This window comes from Centrocercus urophasianus, unplaced genomic scaffold (assembly GCF_019232065.1).
Source record: "Centrocercus urophasianus isolate 14NV4802_14NV808 unplaced genomic scaffold, USGS_Curo_1.0 seq_31, whole genome shotgun sequence".
NCBI lineage: Eukaryota > Metazoa > Chordata > Aves > Galliformes > Phasianidae > Centrocercus > Centrocercus urophasianus.
This window is the reverse complement of record NW_024884878.1, coordinates 9,783,124-9,797,281: the sequence shown is the minus strand read 5'-3', so window position 1 is coordinate 9,797,281 and position 14,158 is coordinate 9,783,124. Positions and strand designations below refer to the sequence as shown.

Here is a 14,158-nt window from a genome sequence, read left to right as displayed (position 1 = left end):
AAGGCCACTGGGATAACTGTGACTCATAGACTAACAAAGAGGAATCACAGTCTCCCGAAGTCACACTCGCAAAGCAGCTGTGAACCACAGAAATCTGCCTATCTGAGGACAAACAACAACCATTCCAGTAGCTCTTTCATACAGGCTGAAGGATGAAGCCTGCCCAAATCAACTGATGTCAGCCTGTGCCACTGAGCCCTGGCTTTTCACCACCTCTTCCAGACTGCAGCCTTTATGCACCTAGAAAGGTTCCATTTATTTTGGCACCTGGCAGACAAGCACATGACACCTGCAACCAAACAGTATTCATCTCTCTAGTTATAGCAATAAGATGATGGAAAATCACACCCCGTGGTTGCACCAACGAGATCAATCCAACTCAGTCTAAACTGCTCATCGTTCAAACGCAGTGGCAGTACCTCCTCTGAGAACCACAGCACAGTTTTCCAAAAACAGCATGGCTTTTCCCTCTCAGCCTTCCCAGCTTAAAGCTCCAAAGGTCTTGAGCTCCAGTCTGGTGGAGAGGACAACAAATTTAACACTGAGAGAGCATGTCCTGGTCCAACAGATCGCCATCTACCAGGAACCCCAGCAGGCCCAAACCAGCAGGGAATTGCTGTAGCTCCTAACGCCTTCAGAAGGCAGAAATCTTCCAATGGCACTCAGGTCCATATTTCAGCAAGGTGTCATAGGGGTAAGAAGAAAATCAAGTACTACCTGCCAGTTTAGACAAGCACTTCATCACAAGCATTTTCCTCTGACTTTGAAATTTTAGCCTTTTCTGTCTTCTGCCGCAGACTGCATGGGCTATCAACTGAGCTATAGACAAAGGTGAAGTAAGAAGGGAAGTGGCAGCTCTGCAGTACCTGTAACCAAAGTGGAAAGTCAGGAGGAGAGAAACACAGCAATGGTTAAGAGCAGGAGAGTGATGAGGAAGAGTCAGCCAGTCTGCATGATGCGCACACCAGAGTCACAAGCACTGGGAGCGTGGCACTTGGCACTCTGCAGCAGTTATCTGCAACAACTTCTTGGATTTTAGGGTAATGCTTTACAAAGAGAAACTCTGTCAATTGTTTAACATCCTTCTCCAGCTGACTCGCAGTTACTGGTCAAAACAAAGAGCTATAGCATCGAGAATTGAGGAAAACAACACAATAGGAAACACAAGGCAGTTGTACCCCAGCTCTCAGTTTTAAGGAAACTCCACTGCAACAATCTGACATATACTGTGAGCATCCTTTTAACCTAATCTCCATCACACTTACAGAACCGGTGTAAACTCTGTTAGTTTCCAGCATTCATATACGTATAGAGTGCATGTTCTCTGCATCACTTTCACACTCCACAGTGTCAGTGTCACACTCCACTAACTACTTGATGAAAACTCAGGTAGACAACACTGAGAAAAAATGGTCCTGTTCATGCTCTGCTATTTTTTGCATAATTCAAGCCAAAACATCTCCCTACTAGGAATGGGAAAAAAAACAGAATCACATGAGCAGGTTTTAAAAAGAAGAATTTGAGTCTGAAATTTGAGAATTTTGAATTTGAGAGCTGAAAGTAACTGGATTTAAGGCATGGTGGGGCTGTGTTTGCCACGGTGTCATCTTGGAAGTAAACTATGGTATTGAAAAACAAATGCCTGGGATCCCTCACAAATCACCAAGATGTGGAGATGTTCTGAACACTGCAATGTGCAGAAACATGCAGGGGCGCAGCCCTGCAGCCACAAGGCACATCACAAGGGGCACTGATGCTTTGTGCATGCGCATTGCATGAGATGTTTTTCTCAGTGGAAAAAAAGCAAGATTCCCCTCCACAACACACTGAAGTCTTTGAAAGAAGCAAGAAAAGAAAAATAATCACATGAAATAAGCCTCATCCACTCAGCAATATAGCCAGAATGCAGGAAGGCTGTGGTGCAGAGGAGGTGCAGTTAACCGTGCCTCAGAAAGCAAGCACGGAACATGAAGATGCAATTAAAAAAACCCCACAAAGCAACATGAAAAGAGTAGGATAAAAACCACTGGTAATCTTAACTTCAACAGCACCCATCCACCTCCATTGCACACTTTTAATATTAGCAGTAGCAACAATTTCATCTTAAATGCAGGTTATTATTATTTGCAACCCAACATGAGTGCTCTTACTCTTCTAATGTGGGTAATTTCAGTACTACCTAGCACATCCCAACAATTTATAATGCAAAGAGAGGAAAGAAGAAGAGCAGTTGCCATGGCAACCCCATCTCTCATTCCTATAGGGCTCTATTTCCAAAGTGCATCACAGACAGAAGTGTACAGAACTATGAGATACAAGCAAAAAAATGGAGCTAGAAACAATTTTTATGTATATATGCAAAGAAACAGGTTCCAGTGCCAGCTGGGTAAATACACTCAATACTTTCTTTAATGTATTTATTGATAAGGGCTAAAAAATAGATTCATTCGTGTAAGGCCATACCAGAGAGGGAAAATAAAACATTCACAAGGCACAATTTATAGAAAAACTCCCAAACCCAATGCCACGTTTTTTGAACTGCCATCCCTAACGTTATTATAAATCTCAGGTATTTTAAAAGGATTCCTGTTAAGAAAGAGAGTGTGCATTTCATTTCTTCTTGAATCACTGATGAGCCTTGGGACTACGCTTACCTCGAATGTAAGGAACTGTCTCCTTCACACACGTAAGTTCATATGTAATTCGTGGAAGGCACAGAACATTGCCATCTAAGTGGCAAACAAAAAGCTGCCATGTCAAAATGTCACATACAGCACGCAGAAGTGCATCATAGCTTTCAGAGTGCCACGGCTCAGTTCACAAAGAGAAAAAATACCAGAAATCTACCCCTTGGAAATTAAAATCATTCTCAAAGAGCGGCCAAGTAATCTCAAGATTCTGTTTATTCTGTTTGTGTTGTTGTTGTTTCTGCCTTGTTGTGTTCACTTCGCACTGAATCAGGCCTTGCAGGACGTGCTCTTGAGCACACTTTGGCACCAGCTCTTACTTTATTATGTAACATGATCAGTGATTAATTTCTACACATATATTACCAAAATACATCGAAAGATTTTTGCTGCTACCCACAATGCTTAACGTATTAAAAAAAATAAAGTATGTGGTGTATTAAAAAAAAAAAAAAGCAAAATTACCGAACAAGTATAACTGAAAAAGCAAAGAATAAGTACTGCTGTTATCTTTCAAGACCCAAGGGAAGGAAGAGGAGGAGGATTTACTTTTTAAATAATCTTCTTGCTCCTCCTGAACAACGGTGCTTGGATAAAAAACACAGCACTTTCAAGAAATCTGAAGGCACTCACTGAAAGAGGAATTATTCTGGAACAAGGAGAAGTTAAAAGGATTAGAATAAGGCAGGTCCCAACAAGCACAGACACCAGTACACCTCACTGTTCTGAAGGGATTTTTAACATTACAGTACTTTACCTCCTACTTTCTAGCCTGCTCTGGCCAAGGATTAGGCTGGGGAGGTCCGAGTGGCTCAGCTGCCACTGGGAAAAAGAGCCATGCGTTAATTTATTTTCATCACCACCAAAAAGAGAAACTGCAGCTACGTCAGTCAACAGCACAGAAACAGGACCTATTTTTTGCACAATTCAGTCTCCCTGTTATCCAGACATCAAGCGCACGATCCGGCATGTTCCTCATGCTGCAATCCCAAGCTTGTCTAGAGGGGCTGCTGAAGTCATTTTTCACTAAACTGCTGCAATTATTTTTACAAAGGGCTCTCCAGCTGCAAATCAGACGTGCTGCACCCAACTCGTGTGCATACAACCCGGCACAGCTGTCCCAGCACAGCACCACCTTGTCAGTCCATGCAATGGGCCTCTGTGGCCATCAAAAACTTCTGCATTAACTTGCAAGAGCACTGTGAAACTTTAAATTCCCTAAATATTTGTGAACATCCACGGTGACTGAAATCCCCATTTCCAATCTTCCATATTGATACTGTTTCAAGAAGAGGTCAACCTGAGAAAGCTGTGCTTCCTAGGGCACACTGCTCTACACGCACCTTTGTTTCGCACTGAAGGCTATTTTTTGTAGCAGATAACAGTGCAAGACTTCCTGCCCTAACCAGTTTCCCCTGCAAACTGGTATTTGTGGTGACTTAGACTTACTGTGGCACCTTCAGGAAGCTCCAAAGAAAATCTTTCATTGAGAAAAGGCATTCTTTTTTAACCTGAGAGATCCCCTATGGGTGCAGACAGGAGTAGTATTTTCAGCTCTATCCTTCAGATCCTTCCCTCATGCCCTCTTCATACTCAGAGGAATCTTAGCAATTTCCTTGTATTCTTCTGCCTTCTTTTGAAGCTTCCAACCATGCAATGACTTCAGCACAGGGCAGCATTCCCCTTAAAAACCCTAAAGGAACCGGTCAGTAGGGTACAACTACACTCAGCCTTTACCATGATGTACCAGTTCTTATCTCCAGGCACTACAGAGAATGCACTGTGAAAAGGCAATGCTCATTTCCCGAATTACACCATGAAAAAAACATTCTGCCAAGGTAGAAACGCAGTGAGGAAAAGAGATTATTTTGCTATCAGTTGCTGCACTTAAAGTGGAAGTCCTGTCTCCTTATCAGAGTAATCTAGAACCATCCCACGGAACAACACACTGCTCCTAGTGTAACTCCAGAAGCTCAAATCATCCAGCTTCTCCCAGGCAAAGCTGCTTAGCAAAGTATTCAGAATGCCTCCAGCATTCTTCTGTATGTAAAACCTGCAGGGATTAAATTATGGTCTGCTGCAGTCATACCTTTTTCCTCATTTTCAGTGGCTTTAAAATCTCAAATGATATTATTTCTGTATAGCAAGAGGCATGACCTGTATATCATACAGGTGGCATTCAACAAGAAGCCAAGCAGGCAAACCACACCAGCACACCATGTTTATAATCCTAACCCTGCCTCCAAGCAGATCCCTCAGCCTCAAACATGGAAGAAGGAATAAAAACATATACAAAAATATAAACACAAGTTCTTTTAAGCGTGCATTCATACAAACACGTACACACAGGTGAATATACATATGTGAATATATATGTATGAGTGCACACATGCAAACAGGCACCCACATTCTTTGGGATTCAAGACAATAAAATTACTTAAAACAGGAAATGAAATTAGAGGCTGAATGCTGCAGTGAGTAACTCAGTGGGACTTCCACAAGTACAGTTTTAAGGGAAGAATACTTGGGGCTGTTTAAAAAAAAGAAGCGGGCTTCCAGTGAGTTCCTTATCACGTTGTGATAGGCAAAGATTAGGTTCTGCTCTTTGCTTGCGTGTGCTTCTTTACAGCAACTGGAAGGTGCCATTAAGCAGAAAGTCTGGAGGAAAAAAATAAAGGAGAGGTGATCAAAAAACATTATTTTATCATTCAGGAAGATCTATATGCTAGATGTACATCCTGCTTATTCACTGCTGCTAAGTCGAAGTAAATACGTTATGGTAACTTATGCATCTGGTTTTAACAGGAGTTGCAAATGCAGTTTCTCCAAAGGGATTTCCAAAAGCAAACAGGGACTTTGAGACAGTGCAGGACAGAGCCCCTGGGCAACAAGTGGTCCAGAGGGATGACAAAGCGAAGGAATAAAATGCAGCATCAGAAACAGCATTGGGAGACGAGTAGCATAAGGAAAAGAAAGGTCATCGGGTTCAACCTGAGCCAGAGCCAAGCCAGGAAAAAAGCTGCCATCCGAGCAAAGAGCTCCAAAATAAGAGAGAGGTTTCTGATGGGATGGTAAGCATAAAAACAACATTGTGAATGAGTTATAAAGTGTATGTAATCAAAGAGGAGGAAACAGATATGACACAAGCCTGTCCACTGAAAATAATGCAGGTGAATTCCTTGTCCTTGGCCTGGAATTCAGAACAAGCAAGAACAGTGTTGGAGGGAAAAAAGCTACGCCAGAAACACTGATTACAGACTTCTGAGAGGAGAATGAAAACTAAAGCATTTGCATGTCTTCTTCTATGGGAAGGAGAGCTTTAGGGCAGCATCTGTCGTCAGGTAGTAGAAGCCTACTGCTGACAGCAAATGCCTTGCAATAAGGCAACTGCCAATGCAAATGGTTGCTTCATGACGTTGTCTCACAAAGGAAACCCTGGGACACTATGCCTAATGCTACCACAGCTTATTTTGGGAAACATTGTAATAAAGGTAAAATCACTGCTGAAAGAACAAGTGGATGACTAAACTCAAAGGAGCACAGAGAGACCTGTGTCACTGGGGAAGAAGTGCTGCACTCCAATACAAACTCCTACATCCCAGAACAGAGAATGCACATCTCCAGTGAGAGGGAGGCTGTTAGCAGAATGCAAACAATCCAGACCTGACCTTGGATGCAGTACACAGCTGATAAGCATCACAGAGAGCAGGAGCAGAGGGTGCTTTTGTAGTCAGGAAGCACTGACCCTGCTTCTGCTTCAGCCTATCCAAGTGGTTTTCCTTTTTTTTTTTTTTCCATGCTGTTGAAGCACCCAGGTGCAGTGCTTGGGAAAGGCTTTGCAGAGAAAACCTCAGAGTTCAGTGTGTTCTGTTCATCAGGAATTAAAAAAAAAAAAAGAGCACAACAAAAACCAGCCAAGCATTCATCTCCTACATAACTGCAAGAACGAAGGGCTTTTCATAGCCTTCACTCAGAACTTGGGAACTCAGCAGAGGAAGGCTGAAAAATTTTCTTGCAAGCATAAAGGAACCAGAGAGTGTAAGCCTAGAAGATGATCAAGCAGCACCTGAACAGGAAAGAGGTCTGGAAAGGAAGCCTGCAGAGAGCAAACTGCAGCCCTCAGCTGCTTCACAGCATGATGGATTGCTGAGCACCTTCGGCTGACTTATCACCAAGCCAGACCAAGGCACTAACAGAGATGAGATATGAAAGTGCTGTGCAAAGCCTAGTATTGCATCACTGGCTTTGACACTTTCTGCAGCCAATTGTTTCCTCCCTAATTTAGCTTTTGGACTCAGACATGGGACTCAACACAAAACACGGCTTCCAAGTACACAAACTGCACATCCTCAGAGAGATCCCTATGCGCTCCTTTGCACCAGATGGGGACTTTGAGGTTTTTCTGTGAATCACAGTCACAGAACGTGGTGGAAAAGCACAAATTCTACTGACTCTCAAATCCAGACAGTAAATAAGTTGCACTTTTCAGCATGCTGGTCACTGTCGCAAACCCTTTTCCCCAACACCTGTCTTAGTTTGACAAGAGCAGAGCTAAGTCTTTATCTGTTTGGACATGATTTGCGTTTGTTCCTCAGATGGATTCAGCCTTACATGACTCAAATGAAGTTTTAAACACAGCAGAGACGCATCCACTCAGCCAATCTCAGCAACAAACTCTGCATCAAACACATCTATTGTTGCTCCGAAAGGCCTTGCCACTGACAAAGGAATACACCGCAGAATAAGAAAGCAAGTTCTGAAAATTCAGACTGATTTTACTGTGGTTTTACCTCCATGCAGCTTTTATTTTTATTTTAAGAAGCTCCAAAAGCAAGCCAAGCACATCGGAGGACAGAATAATTTGTTCTCCTCTTGAACTGCAAGCATTACGACTTTCTGGGAAATCTCATCTTTCCACTTCCCTCAAAATGGAGCTGAACTAAACCAGCAGTACCGAGGATGTTCCAGATTCCCGTTAGGACAACAGAACTAACCAGAAGAGATGAGAGCTCAAGGGGACCTCTTCTTTGCCACGCTACTCTTTCCATATACCCAAGGAAGGAAATTCCCTGCAGATGGAACTCCCAGCCTCAGGCTGAACCAGGATCGCAGTCCTTATACACCCAAGCCTCTCTGACTGCAATTAGTTGCAGCAGCCTTTAAGCGCAGGAGACTGCATTCAAAAGACATCCACAGTGTGCATCTTCTGCAGGACGAGGAGTTGCAGTCTGAACACTCTCACGTCCTCCAACAGCATAAGACACAGCCTGGTTTGGCCACAGCTGGGACACAGCATATCCAAAGGACAGCAGCTTTGCCTGCAAGAGTCCTTTGTTTTAAGTGAGTTTTTATGCCATAATCTCAACTCACCACTCCCATTTTATTCTGCTGAAGCTGAAGTGTTATCACCCAACATCAGGAACAGCTTAGGAGAAACGGGGATTTCTGCTCCTAGGAGTAAGCGTGGACATTCTGCTTAGAACACAAAACACAAAAGAAGACCCGAACAAACAGAAATCAAGGATGCCTCTTCCTGAAATAATACCTGACTTCATGCCTTTACATCCAGAACAGCGACCTTGTCTCATCAACCGACATTTTCCCAGTAGAAATAGGCTAAAAACGTACACAAAAGACCCTGACAGTAATCTCCCTTACATGCTCTGATGAGCACAGAATTATTTATCCATTTTGAAGTTATTCTCACATTTCACTTGCCAACCAACTTAAACCCCTTCCATGTTACCTTTAGGCAAAGTAAAACAAAGTAGTTTCACATTAGAGAGATTCCTAGCACTGGAAGTATTTGTAGTGTCCAAAATGTACACATTCACAATTCTACCTACATACATTTTAAAAAAAGCTTTTCTATAGTGGAAGAAAAACCACTATGAAGTTATTTACAGGTGGATGAAAACCATTCCAAAGCTCCAAACTGAATTTTTCCTCAAAAGAGTCTCAGCAACTCTTCTCAAATGTGTGACATTTGTTCCACTAGGCACTGCTTGCAAGAGCTCAGCTCTTTGTTCCAAACTTTATTTATGATAAACCTTGTTCTTGTGGGGGACTTCAACTACCCAGACAGACATCTGCTGGAATTATAGTACAGCAGGTAGGCAACAGTCCTGGAGGATCCTAAAGTGTGTGGGTGATAACTTCCTCACACAGCTGGTGACGGAGTCAACGAGGGGAAGCACAATCCTGGACCAGCTGTTTGTTAACAGACAAGGTCTTAATGGGGCATGTAAAGTTTGGGGCACAGTGATCACGAGATGCTGGAATGCTTGATCCTTGTTGAACCATGGAGGGGAGTCAGCAGAACTGCCAGCTTGGACTTCTGGAAGGCAGACTTTAACCTCTCTAGGATCGTGGCTGAGAGGGTCCCTTGTGAAGTGGTTTTGGAGGGTGTGGGAGCCCCGAAAGGCTGGGAATACTTCAAGGAAGTTATTTTAAAGGTGCAGGAGCTGAACATCCTCAAATCACGGAATCTGAGCCAATGGACGAGGCTGGACTGGCTGAACAGTCTCTCTATAACTTCCTGAAGGGAGGTTGTAGTGAGCTGGGGGTCGGCCTCTTCTCTCGTGTCATCAGTGATAGGACCAGGGGGAATGGCTTCAAGCTACGGCAGGGGAGATTCAGGCTGGACATGAGGAAGTATTACTTTTCAGAAAGGGTGGTCAGGCACTGGAATGGATGCCCAGGGAGGTGGTGGAGTCACCGAGCCTGGGGGTGTTCAAGGAAAGACTGGATGTTGTGTTGAGGGACATGGTTTAGTGGGAGCTATTGGGAATAGGTGAACGGTTGGACTGGGTGATCTTTTAGGTCTTTTCCAACCTTGGTGATTCTATGATTCTATGATTTGGCTGGAACTCAAGAACAAAAGGAAAGTTTGTGGTCTCTGGAATAGTGGGCAAGCTACTTACGATGATTGCAGGTATGCAGTGAAGCTATGCAGGGAGAAAATTAGAAAAGCCAAAGCCCAGCTAGAACTGAACTTGGACACTAAAGTAAAGGAAAACAGAATATTTCTATAAATACATCAACAGTAAGAGGAAGGCTAGGGAGAATCTTCATCCTTGTTGGATGCTGAGGGCAACTTAGTGACCAAAGATCGGGATAAGACTGAGGTACTCAATGCCTTCTTTGCCTTAGTCTTTAATGGTCAGACTTGTTACTCCCTGGGTACACAGCCCCTTGCACTGGTAGATAGGGATGAAGAACAGAATAGGTTGTGCATAATCCACGATGAGATGGCTTTGGACCTGCTCCAAAAACTGGATGCTCACAAGTCCATGGGGCCGGATGGATTGCACCCCAGAGCACTGAGGGAGTTGGTGGATGTGGTTGCCAAGCCACTCTCCATCATTCTTCAGCAGTCCTGGCTAACTGGGGATGTCCCAGGGGATTGGAGACTGGCAAACGTGACGCCCATCTTCAAAAAGGGCCAGAAAAATGATCCTGGTAACTACACACCTATCAGCATCACCTCAGTGCCAGGGAAGGTTATGGAACAGATAATCTCAGGAGCCATCACGGACCAATTGAAGGTCAGCAGGGGGCTCAGCACAGGTTTATGAATGGTAGATCCTGCTTGACAGCCCTGATTTTGTTCTATGAGAAGGAGACCCACTTAGTGGATGAAGGTAAGGCAGTCGATGTGCTCTATCTGGGCTTCAGTAAAGCCCTTGACACGTTCCCCACAGCATCCTCGTGGGGAAGCTGGCTGCCCACAGTTTGGATGGCCACAGTTTGGTATGCTCTGCTGGCTGGATGGCCGGGTCCAAAGAGTTGTGGCCAATGGAGCTGAATCCGGCTGGCTGCTGGTCATGAGCGGTGTTCCCCAGGGCTCAGTACTGGGGCTGCCTGTATTTAACATCTTTATTAACGATCTTGATGAGGGGACTGGGTGCACCCTCGGTAAGTTTGCAGGCGACAACAGTTTGGGAGGGAAAATTGATCTGTGTGAGGGGAGAAAGGCACTACAGAGGGACCTGGATAGACTGGATCGATGGGCCAAGGCAAACTGATTTCAATAGCACCAAGTGTTGGGTCCTGCATGTTGGTCACAACAACCCCAGTCAACACTACAGGCTTGGGGAGGAGTGGCTGGAAAGCTGCCTGATGGAAAGGGAGCTTGGTGTGCTGATGGACAGTGGGCTGAATGTGAGCCAGCAGTGAGTCCAGGTGGCCAAGAAGGCCAATGGCATCCTGCCTTGGATCAGGAATGGAGCGGTGAGCAGGACTGGGGAACTCATCCTGCCCTGTACTTGACATTGGTGTGGCTTCACCTTGAGTGCTGGGTTCAGTTTTGGGCACCTCAGTACGGAAAGGACACTGAGGTGCTGCAGCAGGACCAAGGAAGGGCAACAAGGCTGTGAAGGGCTTGGAGAATGTGGCCTATGGGGAGAGACTGAAGGAACTGGGGCTGTTTGGTGTGGGGAAGAGGAGGCTGAGGGGAGACCTGATTGCTCCCTGCCAATATCTGAAAGGCGCTCACAGCAGAGCAGGGCTGGTCTCTGCTCACTGCTGACAGCTGACAGGACGAGGGGAAATGGCCTCAAGTTGCACCAGGGTAAGTTTAGGTTGGATATCAGGAGAAAGTTCTTTACAGAAAAGGTTGTTGAGCACTGCAATGGGCTGCCCAGGGGGGTGGCTGAGTCACCATCCCTGGCTGTGTTTAAAAACCGTTTGCATGTGGTGCTCAGGGACAGGATTTAGCAGAGGGCTGTCAGAGTTTGGGTAGCATGGTTGGGTTGTGGTTGGACTCGATGATCTTCGTCTTTTCCTACCTGAGCAATTCTATGATTCTGTGATTTATGCACTGAACACACGTATGCATGGAACTGACAGGGTGCACACACACATGCGTAGAAACCCAGTCACACTTTTCTTCCTTGCTGAGCCCGAGGAAATTTAAAACCTACTCAAAAGTGAAATAACCAGGCTCTGGAAAGCAAAAGCAGTATAAGAGAGAGCAATATAAGAGAGTAATTGTTCACATTACAATCCACTTATCATGTTACATGACTTATTCTTTCACATACGCACATTTATCAAAGGAAGTGACAGCTACAGAGAGTAAAGTGGCAAGAAAAATAAAGAGTCATTTAGAAAGGGCTTATGGAAAACAAATCTGGAGAAAAAAAATTTAAAAAGTCCAGTTGACTGAGACTACAATAAATCTGTGCATAAAAGCATAGTACAGTGACATTTTCAGACCCAAATGGGCATGGTCCATGTGAGAATCTTCAAACTAAAACACCATCAAAAGAAATGCTTGTGCTGTTCTAGCAAAAGGGCTGCAGTTCTCTGCAGGATTGCCTCCTTTCACATGTATAGCTCTGGCAATAGCCCAACAGGCTCCTCACTGCAGAAATGAGCTTTCCTCTAAAACAGAGGCATTAGGTACAGGATGCTCTAGGGCAGCCACAGAAGTGGCTTAGCGGGCATGGTGGTGATGGTTTGGTGGTTGGACGTGATGGTGTTAGAGGTCTTCTGCAACTTTAGTGACTCTTACCAATCTGTGAGTGGACACAGTGCTAGTCCTTCCAACATTTGAAGGGAGTGTACAAACAGGAGAGAGAATAGCTGTTTACAGGACACGGGGGAATGGTTTTAAACTGAGATGTGGCTCTGGGCAGCCTGGTCTGCTGGTTGTCGACCCTGCACATGACAGGGGATTGAAACCAGATCATCACTGTGGTCCTTTTCAACCCAGGCCAACTGTGGTCCTTTTCAACCCTACGATCTGTGATTCTGATGAGCTGACTCTTGGACTTCATGATCTTAAAGGTCTTCTCCAACCTTAGTGATTCTGTAACATATGAAACGTATCAGAGCATCTCTCGTATGTATTTTTCAGGCAGTGCAATAAAAAAAAAAAGGAGAGAACCACCCATTGTGGCCTGCACAGCTGTGAACACGTTAAGAATTCATTACACTTTCCTGCACGTTGCTAAATAGCCACATAACCCACGTCAGCACATGCCAGTCAGTGCTCAGTAATTGGCAGGCTTACTGAAAAACTCCCCAGACCAGGTAATTCACTGTCTCGGTTTCAGCTCTGAGGCAGTGTCAAGATGCTTTGGTTGTTGTTGAGTGATAGGAGCGTGCCCAAGGCTAGGACACTCAGCAGGGAAGAGCCGCTGCAGTAATGAGCAGTGAAAGAAGGAGGTGATTCCACATAATGGGCATCACGTAGAAGCCCATCAGGTTGAGCACTTGGAGATGTAGGATCCGGAAGCTGCAGCCAGTTTACCTGCAGAACGGCCATTCACACAGTTCCAAAAAGGAGTCCAAATAAAGCAGAGATCAGCTGAGCTGCAATTACACCTGTAAGCCCTGTTCCTCTGCAGGGAAGAAAGAGCAGATAGCTATAACCCACCACTTTGTTCAAGCTGCTGAAAGCAGTTCCTTCCATAAAAGCAGGGTGGGTTATTTTTTTAACCAACGTGGCACTCCTAGAGGTTACCCTTTTATTACTTTCCCAAGAACTGTGATCAAATTCCACCAGCCGCTGCAAATGCGGCAAGGAGATAAACACTGTAAACAAGTTCTCTTTAATATCACCCAGGAAAACGCATCAGTAACCGGCTCACAGCTCACGAGCTGCCACCAAGGCGGGCGCACGGCTGTAAAACGCAGCCAGCGTGAGCAAACAACCCATCGGGATGCTGCGAGGTTTGTCATGTTGTTGGAATCGTTATCAGAAAAGCACAGAAGCAGACGCAGAAGTCTGAAAACAGCGAAAGGAAAGAAGGGAGGGCTGATCGGCACGGCCGGCAGAGAGGCAGAGCGAGGTCAGGTGCAGGCTTGGCCGTCCGGGGCAGCGCTCAGAGCCCCGCGAGAGAGAAGGGAAGCATCGGAGAGCATCGGGAAGCAGCGCTTGATTGGGGGCGGCCCTGCGCGGAGCCGGGGCTGCTTCCAGCGGCTGGGTGCGCTTTCCCAACTAGGAAAACACCCCAAATCGCAGCCAGAGCGAGAAGAATTCGGGGGATTTTTAAGGCACAAACACACACACACACGCCCGGGCGGTCCCGGGCCGGGCGGGAGAGGAAAAGGACAACGGGTGGGTGGCGATGGACGCGGAGCGGCAGCGCGGAGCCCCGCTCACCCCGTGCCGGCACGCGTGGCACCGCCGGCGGCTCGCAGCCGATGCCCCTCCGCGTCCAACCGACCTCTCGAAGGGCCGCCCCGCCCGCACTTACCCTCGCACTGGTAACCGGCCAGCCCCCAGATGAAATCGGTGCAGTAGTGGCAGAAGGTGGGTTTGGTGAGGGTCACCCTGCGGAAGCTGTGACCCGGCGGGATGGCGGACGACGAGGAGGACGACGACGAAGACGAGACGCGGCCCCGCCCGCCCAGCACCGGGCTAGGGGCCGGGCTGCCGCCAAGCTGCGAGCGAGCCCCGTCCGCCATGCCCGCTCCTGGAGGCACGGCAGCGGCCGCGGCAACAGCCGCCGCTCGGCTCG

At 46.1% G+C, this 14,158-nt stretch overlaps 1 protein-coding gene across 1 annotated transcript in view; it reads right to left on the bottom strand.

Annotated features, from left to right (window-relative positions):
- The window catches only part of DGKQ (diacylglycerol kinase theta), a 79,223-nt gene extending 65,118 nt beyond the window's left edge, over window positions 1–14,105 (bottom strand). The window contains 1 exon segment of the mRNA XM_042829398.1: window positions 13,895–14,105. Coding sequence (XP_042685332.1) covers window positions 13,895–14,105 — 211 coding nt within the window.
- Window positions 14,106–14,158: the final 53 nt, after the last annotated feature.